This window comes from Cetorhinus maximus, chromosome 15, assembly GCF_964194155.1.
Source record: "Cetorhinus maximus chromosome 15, sCetMax3.hap1.1, whole genome shotgun sequence".
NCBI classification, from domain to species: domain Eukaryota; kingdom Metazoa; phylum Chordata; class Chondrichthyes; order Lamniformes; family Cetorhinidae; genus Cetorhinus; species Cetorhinus maximus.
The window spans coordinates 25,114,733-25,129,680 of record NC_135893.1 but is presented as its reverse complement, the minus strand read 5'-3'; the positions used below and the strand labels follow the sequence as shown (position 1 = coordinate 25,129,680).

The window sequence follows — 14,948 nt, the reverse complement described above, 5'->3', positions numbered from 1 at the left end:
AAACTATCATTGATTATTGTAAAAACCCAGCTGGTTCACTAATGCCCTTTAGGAAATAAATCTGCCATCCTTACCTGTTCTGGCCAAGGTGCGACTCCAGACCCACAGCAATGCGGTTGACCCTTAGCTGCCCTCTGAAATGGCCAACCATGCAACTCAGTTCAAGGGCAATTAAGGATCGGCAACAAATGCTGGCTTTACCAGTGATGCTCACATCCCATGAAAGAATAAATTTAAAAAAGGACAACACCCCAATCCTGCAGAAGACCAACAAGCAGAGAATGTCTCTGCGTTCCTGCGCCCTTGGTTTTTGGTGATGCTGTTTTAGAGAACAGTGCTGCCCAGGAGAACCTCCAGCTGTTCTTTAAATAATGTGATGGGACCTTTTACATCCACCTTAACAGACAGATGGGTCCCCGATTTAAAGACATATCTGAAAGGCGGCACCCCCAAACTGCAGCAGCTGCTCAGCATTGGACGGGAAAGTCAGTCTATAATATACAGTCAGATTACATCATGGAGCTTGAACCCCACAGCTTTCTCAGCCTGAGGTGTGAGTGCTAACAACTGAGCCAACACTGAGCTTTTATACAGTAATGTGGTGCGAATGACACCCTCTGCCTTTGAGATCTTCAGCAGAAAGGGAATGATGTCGTCCTATTGAAAAACTTTAGTTCATGCCTTTTTTAAATTATTTGAAATATTGTCTGTATTCCATCAGTTGCTGAGGCTACAGATGCTGTCCACTCCTATTCTAGGGCATTGAGTGTGTCATGATTTAGTTGGTGGCACTCTTGCCTCTGAGTCACAAGGTTCAGGGTTCAAGTCCCACTCCAGGGCCTTGAGTACAACAATCAAGGCTGACACTCCAGTGCAGCACTGATGGAGTGCTGCACTGTCAGGGGTGCTGCCTTTCAGATGAGACATTAAACTGAGGCCCCATCTGGCTGCTCAGGTGGCGTAAATGATCCCAAATGATGCTATTTCAAAAAAGAGAAGGAAAATTATCCCCGGTGTCCTGGCCGATATTTATTTCTCGATCAACATCACAAAGAAACAGATTACCTGGTCGTGCATGATTGTACTGCTGTTTGTGGGAGCTTGCTGTGCACAAATTGGCTGCTGCATTTCCAACACTCTACAACAGTAACTACATTTCGAAAGAATTGCATTGGCTGGAAAGCACTTTGAATGGTGGGTATCTAAATGCAAGTTCTTTTCATGGCATATTTTTACTCCCAAGTCCATGTTTTTTATAGGTTATGAACAGAACTGTTGCTTTAGGGCAGTACCTGTGGATCTTGACGTAAAGGAGTTCAATAAACACACGTACAGATAGAGAAACACCACTGGCTAAAATTACAATACTCCATTCAGTTGGATATGTTCTAGCAAAGATGCTGACACGGGGTGGGTTTTGGGTGCCAGTTAATGGGAACACGTTGTCAGCAATCTCTATACACAGTAAGTAGTTTTGTTATTTTTAGGATCTTTTATAGATTTTCTTTCTGAACAGATTTATTTAAACAGGTTCCTTGGATAATGGTTTATGTTGTGTTCACTTATGGAATGTCATGAACATCAGGAAACATCTTAATGAGTTTCACAGGAAGGGAGGAGACAAGCATGGACCATCGAGTAGGGAAGATGAAAATATTTGGAGGAGGTGACTGAAGATGAGGTGAAAGAGGTAGATTCGGGGATGAGTTTTGGAAATGGGAGATCAAATGAGGTGAGGATTGTTAATGTCATGACAACTACATTGTTAAGGTTTGTTGATGTCAATTACATTGTTAAGGTTAAGAGAAACAGGGTATTAATTGCCTTTGAGCACATATAAATAGGGGATAGCTGAGACACTGGATTGAGTGGGAGAAGAGCTGTGAGACTGAACAAGTTAATAACCTCTTTCAATAAAGAAAAGCTCTGGGTCTTGGTTTTGGCTTCACCAACCGGCTTGGATTATATTAACAAGGGTAGAGGCGATAATTCAATGAAAGCTGTATCAATGGCATTGGAGTGGAACAGTCAGTGGACAGGCAGAGGCACAGACAGAGGACAGGTAGTGAGCTGGAATGTGGGGATGGATGGGGCTGCAGAGGAATGGAAGTGTGACAGCTTGGAGAGACAATTTGAAAATGATAATAGATCAGGACAGACAAAAGTGAAGTCAGGCCACTGTGGAGCAGCTGAAACACAAGGATGCATTGTTAACGCTATTGCCAAAGCTTGTGTCATGATACAATTAGCAATGGGTTTTCCAGCCAGGAGTCTGTGTTCCATAGTCCAGCCTGGATGAGCAAATAAATGATGCAAGTACAAGTTTGATCCAAGCACTAAGTTGCAACAAACAGACAGTTTCCTTTCTCTGCTGTGACAAATAGGTCGCGGGCCAGGCCAAGAGTGGCTTGGTAAGCTCCCCCTTGCCTTTAGCAAGACCCAGCAGTATTGAGTAAAGCAGTGGGAACCTTGTGACATTGTGTTGCAATCATCATATTAATAGCTGGCAGAGGACATTGTTATAATGCAACAGGGCAGATGATGCTGTCTGGCACCACATCCAGCAACTTCTTAGCCTGTCACTGGCGACGAAGCCTTATCACGTTCAAAATATCTAATCATGTTGCTGGATCTCAGATTGCAATTCCAATATTTGGCATAGCAAGTCTCAAGTTATCCGAAGCCATTTTGATTTGCTTTTGAAAGTTCAGTGTTTCACCCTTACAATTTCCTCCCTCTTATCCTTCCATGTGCTGCTTCATGATGAGGAACAGCTCCCTGTGTGCCATCAGCCTTTATAATTGAGCCTGAATGTAGGCAGTCCATTTGACCGCGGGGAGCATTGCGAGCAACCCTGTCCTCACCCGATGAGCATGTCCACACATTCCATCAGGAGTCACTGGACAAACAAAGAACAAAGAAAAGTACAGCACAGGAACAGGGCCTTCGGCCCTCCAAGCCTGCGCCGATCGTATTGCCCGTCAACTAAAACATTTTGCACTTCCGGAGTCCGTGTCCCTCTATTCCCATCCTATTCATGTATTTGTCAAGCTGCCTCTTAAACACCACTATCGTACCTGCTTCCACCACCTCCTCTGGCAGCGAATTCCAGACACTCACTACCCTCTGCGTAAAAAACTTGCCCGGCACATCTCCTCTATAGTTTTCTCCTCTCATCTTAAATCTATATCCCCTAGTAATTGACTCTTCCACCCTGGGAAAAGGCTTCTGACTATCTACTCTGTCCATGCCACTCATAATTTTGTAAACTTCTATCAAGTCACCCCTCAATCTCCATCACTCTAGTGAGAACAATCCGAGTTTCTCCAACCTCTCCTCATAGCTAATAACCTCCAGACCAGGCAGCATCCTGGTAAACCTCCTCTGCACCCTCTCCAATGCCTCCATATCCTTCTGGTAATGTGGCGACCAGAATTGCACACAATATTCCAAGTGTGGCCTAACCAAGGTTCTATACAGCTGCAGCATGACTTCCCAGCTTTTATACTCAATACCCCTGCCAATGAAGGCAAGCATGCCATGTGCCTTCCTGACTGCGTTGCCACTTTCAGTGACCTGTGGACCTGTACACCCAGATCTCTCTGCCTGTCGATGCACTTAAGGGTTCTGCCATTTACTGTATAATTCCTGCCTGTATTAGACCTTCCAAAATGCATTACCTCGCATTTGTCCGGATTAAACTCCATAATAGCCAGCAGCACCAGTCAAATCTCCCAGGCCAGGTCATTGGGCCAGTTGTATCATTTAGCTGCTATCCTTACTGATTTCAGATATCAGCATAGTCTGGGAAACAATTAGCAGAATTAGAAATATGCCTTGGAGCAGCCAGAAACAGCTGAAATGTGGACAGGTATCTCCGACATTCCATTGGCCACTTAGGTGCACACAAGTCTCAGCCTTCAATCGGCCTAACACATTGGTTAACTGTGTTTGTGTATACCAGGATGAGCAGGAGGTCCTCCAATGCCAAAGACCACACTACACTGGTTATAGCGACCAGTGACACAAACAGCTGGTAGCTGTGTAACAGGGCTCTCACTGCATGTTCCCCTGTGGTTTTGGTGGTAGGGACATGAAACTGAACAATAGATGCCTGAATAGCTTTGTAGTCAATCCCTGGCCTGTGAGTTGGCAAAGCACACCATGGCAAACCAGTCTGATAGGGCTGAGAGAGGGGGACACCAGCCCAGGCTCCATGACACTTCTGTTGAGCTAAAGGAACACAGCATCTGCACAAATCGGGTGAGGTGAGGGGCAGGAACGACCATTACCCCTCACGATTGAAAAGTTTATTAATGATTCAGTAACACAAGAAAGCATTTGTCACATTTACAGTATTAAACCTGCATGGATGTTATCTGTGAGTAATTCAATCTTTTCACAGCTATTTGCACACTCCAGTATCAGGGCAGAGTGAGAGTGGTTAGATGATGCACCGTCAGGACACAGTGTGAATATTTACACACTGCGGTATCCGGAGAGTGTGAATATTTACACACTGCCGTGTCAGGACACAGTGTGAAAATTTATACACTGCAGTATCCAGAGAGTGTGAATATTTACACACTGCAGTGTCAGGACACAATGTGAATATTTACACACTGCAGTGTCAGGACACAATGTGAATATTTACACACTGCAGTATCCGGAGAGTGTGAATATTTACACACTGCAGTGTCAGGACACAATGTGAATATTTACACACTGCAGTGTCAGGACACAGCGTGAATATTTACACACTGCAGTATCCGGAGAGTGTGAATATTTACACACTGCCATGTCAGGACACAGTGTGAATATTTACACACTGCAGTGTCAGGAAAAAAGTGAATATTTACACACTGCAGTGTCAGGACACAGTGTGAATATTTACACACTGCAGTGTCAGGACACAGCGTGAATATTTACACACTGCAGTGTCAGGACAAAATGTGAAAATTTACACACTGCAGTGTCAGGACACAGTGTGAATATTTAGACACTGCAGTGTCAGGACACAATGTGAAAATTTACACACTGCAGTGTCAGGACACAATGTGAATATTTACACACTGCAGTGTCAGGACACAGTGTGAATATTTACACACTGCAGTGTCAGGACACAGCGTGAATATTTACACACTGCAGTATCCAGAGAGTGTGAATATTTACACACTGCCATGTCAGGACACAGTGTGAAAATTTATACACTGCAGTGTCAGGACACAGTGTGAATATTTATACACTGCAGTGTCAGGAAAAAAGTGTGAATATTTACACACTGCAGTGTCAGGACACATTGAATAAATATATATGCTGAAAGGACAGCTGCTTATAAATTCCAGATTAAAGCCTATGGCCGAAATTACCTCCTAAAGGGGGCGCTGTTGACAGCTTCCTCAATTTTCGAAAGCAGAGATTGTAAAATATTCACTCTTTGGCACTGCAGTGTGTAAATATTCACAGGGTGCCCTGAAATTGCAGTGTGTAAATATTCACACTGAGCCCTGACACTGCAGTATGTAAATATTCATACCTTGTCCTGACACTGCAGTGTGTAAATATTCACAGGGTGCCCTGAAATTGCTGTGTGTGTAAGTATTCACACTGAGCACTGACACTGCAGTATGTAAATATTCACACCTTGTCCTGACACTGCAGTGTGTAAATATTCACAGGGTGCCCTGAAATTGCTGTGTGTGTAAGTATTCACACTGAGCCCTGACACTGCAGTATGTAAATATTCACACCTTGTCCTGACACTGCAGTGTGTAAATATTCACAGGGTGCCCTGAAATTGCTGTGTGTGTAAGTATTCACACTGAGCCCTGACACTGCAGTATGTAAATATTCACACTGTGTCCTGACACTGCAGTGTGTAAATATTCACACTTTTTTCTGACATGGCAGTGTGTAAATATTCACACTCTCCGGACACTGCAGTGTGTAAATATTCACACTGTGTCCTGACATTACAGTGTGTAAATATTCACACTGTGTCATAACATGGCGGTGTGTAAATATTTACACAGGGTCCTGACACTGCAGTGTGTAAATATTCACATTGTGTCCTGACACGAGTGTGTAAATATTCACACTCTCCGGATACTGCAGCGTGTAAATATTCACACTGTGTCCTCACACTGCAGTGTGTAAATATTCACACTGTGCCCTGACCCTGCAGTGTGTAAATATTCACACTGTGTCCTGACACAGCAGTGTGTAAATATTCACACTGTGTCCTGACACAGCAGTGTGTAAATATTCACACTCTCCGGACACTGCAGTGTGTAAATATTCACACTGTGTCCTGACGCTGCAGTGTGTAAATATTCACACTGTGTCCTGGCACTGCAGTGTGTAAATATTCACACTGTGCTTCGACCCCACAATGCCCTGTCACTACAAGAACAGACAAAATAATTATTCATCTTATTGCTCTATTTTTTTGAGGTTGCAGTGTGCCAAGTGTCCGCTGTGTCTATTGATAGAACAGTGACTACTCTTCAACCCTATTTAATTCACTGTGAAATGCTTTGGATCATCATCAGGATGTGAAAGGCACTGAATAAATTAAAGGTCCTTCTCCATTGATCCCTTTGTCTTGTTTTATGATTTTATAAACCCCAATGGTGTTCCTCATAATGGGCCTCAACCTTTCACCCTCCCTCTGGCAGGTTAGTGGTTAATTGTGGGGAAATTGGCACTTTCAATCCATATAACTGTTCGGCAAATGTTTCACAGTGAGAACACAATTTTCATTCTCTCTTTGGCTGTGATTTACTCAAACCACACAGCCACAGTCTGAGTTGGTTTCTCAGGGGTCCTCGAATGCCCTCAGGCACCTGAATTATAGATTCAAAAAACAAGGAAATACTTTAACAACTTCCAACTCTGAAACTTCCCTGGCGAACTGTAGACTGTCCAGGTTTTTATTCCCTGCAAGGGCTACTTGCAGTCAGTGGTTAACACCTTTCCATAAGGTGCGGCCGACACTCATGCAGACTGTGGTCGCTGGTTCACATGACTGCTTAAAGTGACACGGAGGCAAATTTACGTCAACGCATTAATGGCACTGAACATGGTCACAACAAGCATACACAGGTTCTGTGCCAGTCTTTATAGAACTGGCACCGGCCTGCACACATGGAAAATGGGATTTCTTTTTGATAAATGATTATATCTGTTAGCCATGAAGAACTCCAGTTTACATTTACATTGGAACTAAGCTGCTAATCCAGATCTGTGGGAGCTAGGCAGATTCCTTTACCTTATCTCAATGACCAGACTGCATGTGTGAGCTTTGATATTGAGTGTCAGCCTGCTATTTGACACTGATGAGTGTTGCCACTGAATTCAATTCTTCCCTCATCTGATTTGGGGCAAGGCAGTGAGTGAGGAGAGGATTTTTCTCCAGTTTCAGACAAAAGAATGTCAGGATAGGTCCTCAGCTTGTCGTTGATCAATTGTCACATGATCAATTAAATATTCATTGGCAGAGTCCCAGCACTGTGGGAGTGGGAGGCTAACTTTTTGTGTGGGTGTAGCTGGACAGATGGGGCTCCATGAGTAGGTATGTGGATGTCCGTGTCCGTGCCTGTGTGTGGGTGTGGGTTGAGGAGCATGGTGAGAGTGGGTGGGGAGTGTGTGTGTTTGGTGCAGGGGGGTTGGTTGGGTTGTGTGTGTGTATATAAAGCAATGTGACTATGTGGGTGCCTGTTTATGTATGTGGGGGTGGGTGGGGTTGTGTACGCGATGATGCAAATGATGTGTGGGTTCAGGGGTGGTGTTCCCGGGGGAGTGGCGGTGAAGGGGGCGGGGGCAATAATGTGTGCGAGGCTGACTGTGTGTGTATGTGTGAGAGTGCAGAAGTGTGTATGTGGGGGCGGGGGTGTGTGCGTGTATGTGTGGGGGAGGGGTGTGCATGTGTTGGGGGGGGGTGTGCGTACGAGGAGGTGACTGTGTGGGTATGTGTGTGTGTATTTGCAGAGGTGGCTGTATGTGTGTGTGTGCATTTGTGAAGAGGTGATTCTGTGTGTGAGTGAGTGTGTGTCTGTATGTGCACGGAGGTGACTGTATTCTCTCATGATGCAGAGGCAGGCCACTCTGCAGCAGCTAAAGTAATGTGGCCTCAGATTTGAAAGTGGTCTTGATGGGCTGAGCTGCTCCACAAGCAATTGCTTGGGAGAAGATGCAGCAATAGTCAGAATATTATGATTGCACCAACAGGGTCCAACTCCTCTGTCACCCATTGTCACAGTGCCTCTAACGGATCCCCCATCACAGTGCCCCTTACACGGATCCCCCATCACAGTGCCCCTTACACGGATACCCCATCACAGTGCCTCTAACACGGATCCCCCATCACAGTGCCCCTTACACGGATACCCCATCACAGTGCCCCTTACACGGATCCTCCATCGCAGTGCCTCTAACACGGATCCCCCATCACAGTGCCCCTTACACGGATCCTCCATCACAGTGCCTCTAACACGGATCCCCCGTCACATGCCTCTAACACGAATCCCCCATCACATGCCTCTAACACAGATCCCCTGTCACAGTGCCCCTAACACGGTTCCCCCGTCACAGTGCCCCTAACACGGTTCCCCCGTCACAGTGCCCCTAACACGGTTCCCCCGTCACAGTGCCCCTAACACGGTTCCCCAGTCACAGTGCCTCTAACACGGTTCCCCCGTCACAGTGCCTCTAACACGGTTCCCCCGTCACAGTGCCTCTAACACGGTTCCCCCGTCACAGTGCCTCTAACACGGTTCCCCCGTCACAGTGCCTCTAACACGGTTCCCCCGTCACAGTGCCTCTAACACGGTTCCCCAGTCACAGTGCCTCTAACACGGTTCCCCCGTCACAGTGCCTCTAACACGGTTCCCCCGTCACAGTGCCTCTAACACGGTTCCCCCGTCACAGTGCCTCTAACACGGTTCCCCCGTCACAGTGCCTCTAACACGGTTCCCCCGTCACAGTGCCTCTAACACGGTTCCCCAGTCACAGTGCCTCTAACACGGTTCCCCCGTCACAGTGCCTCTAACACGGTTTCCCCGTCACAGTGCCTCTAACACGGTTCCCCCGTCACAGTGCCTCTAACACGGTTCCCCAGTCACAGTGCCTCTAACACGGTTCCCCAGTCACAGTGCCTCTAACACGGTTCCCCAGTCACAGTGCCTCTAACACGGTTCCCCCGTCACAGTGCCTCTAACACGGTTCCCATGTCACAGTGCCTCTAACACGGTTCCCATGTCACAGTGGCCCTAACACGGTTCCCCCGTCACAGTGCCCCTAACACGGTTCCCCCGTCACAGTGCCCCTAACACGGTTCCCCTGTCACAGTGCCTGTAACACGGTTCCCCCGTCACAGTGCCCCTAACACGGTTCCCCCGTCACAGTGCCCCTAACACGGTTCCCCCGTCACAGTGCCCCTAACACGGTTCCCCTGTCACAGTGCCTGTAACACGGTTCCCCAGTCACAGTGCCTCTAACATGGCTCCCCCATCACAGTGGTCCTAACATGGCTCCCTTGCTGGCTTTTCCATCCATTGGTCAACTGGTGACTGCTCAAAATGGCCCAACAGAAAACTAATCCTGGGCAGATAACCAAAATTTGGCCAAAAATGAAATTTTAAGGAGCATCTTAAAGGGGGAGAGAGAGGTAGACAGGCAGAGAGGTTTAGGGAGGGAATTCCAGAGCTTATAGGGCCTAGACAAATGAAGACGTGGGCACCAATGGTGGAATGTTTAAATTTGGAGATACTTACGAGATCAGAAACAGAGGAGCACAGACACCTCAGAGGGTTGTAGGGCTGGAGGAGACTACAGAGATAGGGAGGGGCAAGGCCATGGAGGGATTTGAAAACAGGGATAAGAATTTTAAAAACCAGAGCATTGCTTAAGCCAATGTAGATCAGTGAGCACAGGGGTAACGGTTGAATGAGATTTGGTGAAAATTAAGACACGGGCAGCAGAGTTTTGGATGACCTCAAGTTTACATAGGGTAAAATGTGGGTGGCCATGCAGGAGAGCATTAGAATTGTCAGGTCTGAAGGTAACAAAGGCTTGAAGCAATGAGGGTTTAAGCAGCGGAAGAGCTGAAGCAGGGGTGGAGTCAGGCAGCTATGGTGGTGGAAATAACGACAATGCGGATATGTGGTTGGAACCTCATCTCTGGGTCAGATATGACTCCGAGGTTACAGTCAGTCTGTTTAAGCCTCAGCTAAATGTAAGTGAGAGGAATGGAGTCGGTGGTGAGGGAGAGGAGTGTTTGACGGGGATCAAAGCCAATGGCTTCAGTCTTTCCAATGTTTAATTGGAGGAAATTTCTGCTGATGTTGGACAAGCAGCCTGATAATTCAGAGACAGCGGAGAGGGCGAGAGAGGCAGTGGTGAGGCAGAGCTGGGTGTCGTCAGTGTGCACATGGAAATTGATGCGTTTTCGGACGATGTTGTTATGACGCAGTAAGTAGATGAGAACTAGGATGGGGCCAAAGATGGATCCCTGTGGGACAAAAACAAGTCTTGCATTTATATAACTTTTTTCACAACCACCGGACATTTCAAAGCACCTTACAGCCAATTAAATATTTTTTGAAGTGTGGTTACTGTTGTAATGTAGGAAACACGGCATCCAATTTGTACTCAGCAAACTCTCTCCAACAGTAATGTGATAATGGCCAGATAATCTGTTTTTGTGACATTGATTGAGGGATAAATATTGGTCAGGTCACCAGAGATAAACTGCTCTTCTTCAAAATAGTGCCATTGGGATCTTTTACATCCACCTAAGCAGGCAGTTGGTGCCTCGGTTTAATGTCTTATCCAAAAGACAACACCTCTGACAGTGCCTCACTCCCTCAGTATCACACAGGAGTATTAGCCTTGATTTTTATGCTCAAGCCCTAGAGTGAGACTTGAACCTGGAACCTTGTGATTCAGAGGCAAGAGGGTCACTAACTGAGCCACGGCTGACACTAGAGGCAACTGTGGGGAAGTGGGAAGAGAGGCCATTGTTGGTGATTCTGTGGCTACGATTAAACAGATAAGAACAACATGAGGCGAGTGAAGTCCCACCCAGCTGGACAGTGATGGAGAGGTGTTGGAGGAGAATTGTGTGGTCAAGTGTGTCAAAGGGTGCAGACAGGTTGAGAAGCTGATCACCCCCTGTAACCTGCGGCACTCCTGGTACCTGTGGCACCTCCTGGTACCTGTGGCATCCCCTGGTACCTGCAGTACCTCTGGGTGTCTGCGGCATCCCTGGTACCTGCGGCACCTCCTGGTACCTGCAGTAGCTCCGGGTGCCTGCGACACCTCCTAGTACCTGAGGCACCCCCTCTGATCTCCTCCAGAGTCAAGATTTGGACATGGAGAAAGGAATGGGGTTCCAGGGGGCACCAAGGCTAATGCAGTCCTCTCCTACCATTCACCCTCCTGTAACCTCCACCACCCTCTAACCCTCTGTGAACTCTGACCTCTTGTCCATCCCCCAATTCCTTCATTCTACCATTGGCAGCCATGCCTGCAGCTGTCTGGGATACCTCGCCAACCCCTTTCTCCACTCCAATCATCTCTCTTTTTGAAGACTCTCCTTAAAACCTACCTCTTTAATCAAGCTTTTGGTCACCTGCCCTAATATCTCTTTTCGTAACTCTCCCGTGGACAGCTCTCTTATTATGTGAAAGGTGCAATATAAATGCATGTTTTTGTAGCAGTTGCTTTACAGTAATCAGAAGGAAGAAATCTGGGCCATTACTGCTAATCACAGTGTGCCTCAGCAGCAGAGACCAGGGATTGAATGTAGTGCCCCTCCCCTCCGTGTGGCTCAAAGATGGACAGTCTGAGGGAGGCCATCCTTACTGGTGCCAGACAGGAGGAGGTTTGGCCATCTCACTCTGCTGCCAGTTAGGCATTGACTGGTGGCTTCAATCCTTGTTTCCCCCTACCTTCTAATGTACAATCTCACCCTGAGAAATCACAGTCAAGCTGGGGGGAAAGAAATCTTACACTGGGTGCAGTCCAAAGTGCTCTAGTGGAATTGGGCATTGCTGGGACAGAGTGGAGGGAGTTTATGTATACTCTGCATGTAATCCTGAGTGCTCCAAGAAACGCGCAAGTGCCTCACTGCCTGTACACAATTCAAATATATATTTAAACAAATTAAAAAGTAAACTAAAACAGGACGGTGTCGGGCAGAAGGAGCGGACAACCTCAAACCCGAGTCTGTGTCAATCAAACCAGGCAGGTAGAAAAGGCTTCATAATCTTCCAGCAGTCTGTTCCTATCTGTGATGCAGCAGGGAGCGTGAGGTGCGCTGCTTAATTGCTGACATTCAGCCGAGAGGAGGGAGGGTGGACCAGCAGAATGACTGTGTGTGTGTGTAGGGAACAAACGGGAGCAGCTGGATGGGAAACTGTGTGCAGAGCCCAAGTCTCCTGCTAGTTCACTCCAAGCCCCAGTGAATTCGCGAAGCAGATGAGGCAGGGCAGCATCTGTGGAACATTGTTACCAGGGATTACAGCAGGACAGGCAATGCTACACAGGCAGAGACAGGGGGAAGAGTGAGTCACTTTATAATTGACACGAAAGGAAAATTGAAATTGGCAAGGGGGGGTCAATTTCGGCCGACAATTAGGGGAGTCAATGCGTTTTATTTTCATACCTGGCTAACTGGTACAAATAGGGGAGGTTATTTGATATTTTTTTTGTCATTGGGCTTCCCTGGCTGGGGTTGGTAGTGTCCATTTAAAGGGCCTGGCGTCTCCCCACCAGCTGAGTCCTAATGGAATGAGTGTGTGGCTGAGTGGAGCTCTCCCTCTGCTTAGCGCAGGATCCAGCGCTGGGACACACTGCACTCCCCTCTCCCCCTGTTTCTCCGCACTCCTGACCAGCATGTCCTTCTCCGCAGGCCAAGATCCTGAGCACCATGGAAGACAATAAACAGCTGGCCGGGAGGATCGATGGGGCCGTGCAGTCGGCCAGCCGCGAAGTGACCAGCCTGAGAGCCGAGCTGACCGCCACCAGCAGGAGACTGGCAGAGCTGAGCTCAGGAGCGGACAGCGCTGTCATGGACACCAAACAACAGCAGCAGCACAGAGAAGGTGAGAGAGAGGGAGAGCGGGTATCAGAGGAGAGATAACAAGCTGTGCGGATAGTGAAGCTTGTGGGGGTGGGGGTGGGGGGGGTGGGAGTGGAATCAGAGGGTAAAACAGGGTTCAGGAGAGAGAGATATTGCAGGAGGAAAGTGGGGCGAGGACAATCAGGAGAAACGGGCCAGGGATTAACCGGGGTGGGGGGGGGGGGTGGGGGGGTGAATGGAGAGTAAACTGGGCGGCGTGGGGAAAATAATCTGGAGGCTGAGGGGAGATTGAACAGGGGGGGGGGGGGGGCTGAGGAGGACAGTGAACGGGGGGGGGGGGGGCTGAGGGGGACAGTGAACGGGGGGGGGGGCTGAGGGGGACAGTGAACGGGGGGCGGGGGGCTGAGGGGGACAGTGAACGGGGGGCGGGGGGCTGAGGGGGGACAGTGAACGGGGGGCGGGGGGCTGAGGGGGACAGTGAACGGGGGGGCGGCTGAGGGGGACAGTGAACGGGGGGGGGTGCTGAGGGGGACAGTGAAGGGGGGGGGCGGAGGGGTAGAGTGAACGGGGGGGGGGCGGAGGGGTAGAGTGAACGGGGGGGGGGGGCGGAGGGGTAGAGTGAATGGGGGGGGGGTGTGGTTGCTGAGGGGGAGAGTGAACCGGGGGGGGGATGCTGAGGGGTAGAGTGAACGGTGGGGGGTGGTTGCTGAGGGGGAGAGTGAACGGTGGGGGGTGGTTGCTGAGGGGGAGAGTGAACCAGGGGGGGTGGATGCTGAGGGGGAGAGTGAACCAGGGGGGGTGGATGCTGAGGGGGAGAGTGAACGGCGGCGGGGGGGGGGATGCTGAGGGGGAGTGTGAACCAGGTGGGGTGGATGCTGAGGGGGAGAGTGAACGGGGGGGGGGGGGGGGGGGGGTGGATGCTGAGGGGGAGAGTGAACCAGGGGGGGTGGATGCCGAGGTGGAGAGTGAGCCAGGGGGGGTGGATGCTGAGGGGGAGAGTGAACGGTGGGGGGTAGTTGCTGAGGGGGAGAGTGAACGGTGGGGGGTGGTTGCTGAGGGGGAGAGTGAACCAGGTGGGGTGGATGCTGAGGGGGAGAGTGAACCAGGGGGGGTGGATGCTGAGGGGGAGAGTGAACCAGGGGGGGTGGATGCTGAGGGGGAGAGTGAATGGCGGCGGGGGGGGGGATGCTGAGGGGGAGTGTGAACCAGGTGGGGTGGATGCTGAGGGGGAGAGTGAACGGGGGTGGGGGGGGGGGGGGGTGGATGCTGAGGGGGAGAGTGAACCAGGGGGGGTGGATGCCGAGGTGGAGAGTGAGCCAGGGGGGGTGGATGCTGAGGGGGAGAGTGAACCAGGGGGGGTGGATGCTGAGGGGGAGAGTGAACCGGGGGGGGTGGATGCTGAGGGGGAGAGTGAACCAGGGGGGGTGGATGCTGAGGGGGAGAGTGAACCAGGGGGGGGTGGATGCTGAGGGGGAGAGTGAACCAGGGGGGGTGCTGAGGGGGGAGTGAACCAGGGGGGTGCTGAGGGGGACGCTGAGGGGGACAGTGAACAAGAGGGGGCGGCTGAGAGGGTGAGTGAGCCAGCGGGGTGTCGAGGGGGATAGTGAGGGTGCCGAGGGGGATAGTGAACCGGGGGGTGGATGCTGAGGGGGAGAGTGAACCAGGGGGGGTGCTGAGGGGGGAGTGAACCGGGGGGGTGCTGAGGGGGACAGTGAACAAGAGGGAGCGGCTGAGAGGGTGAGTGAGCCAGCGGGGTGTCGAGGGGGATAGTGAGGGTGCCGAGGGGGATAGTGAACCAGGGGGTGTGCCGAGGGGGAGAGTGAACGGGGGGGGTGCCGAGGAGGAGAGCGAACCAGGGGGGTGC

General features: G+C 49.9%; 1 protein-coding gene across 9 annotated transcripts in view; it reads left to right on the top strand.

The window, feature by feature from the left end:
• The window catches only part of LOC144690556 (kazrin-like), a 536,288-nt gene that overhangs the window by 206,262 nt on the left and 315,078 nt on the right, over positions 1 to 14,948 (top strand). For 6 of the 9 annotated variants that reach the window (XM_078558154.1, XM_078558155.1, XM_078558157.1 and 3 more), the window contains exon 3: positions 12,914 to 13,106. In XM_078558154.1, coding sequence (XP_078414280.1) covers positions 12,914 to 13,106 — 193 coding nt within the window. Of the gene's footprint in view, positions 1 to 1,561; positions 1,733 to 12,221; positions 12,567 to 12,913; positions 13,107 to 14,948 lie in introns of those variants that run through there. The other 3 variants (XM_078558158.1, XM_078558159.1, XM_078558162.1) reach the window with 3 other exon arrangements.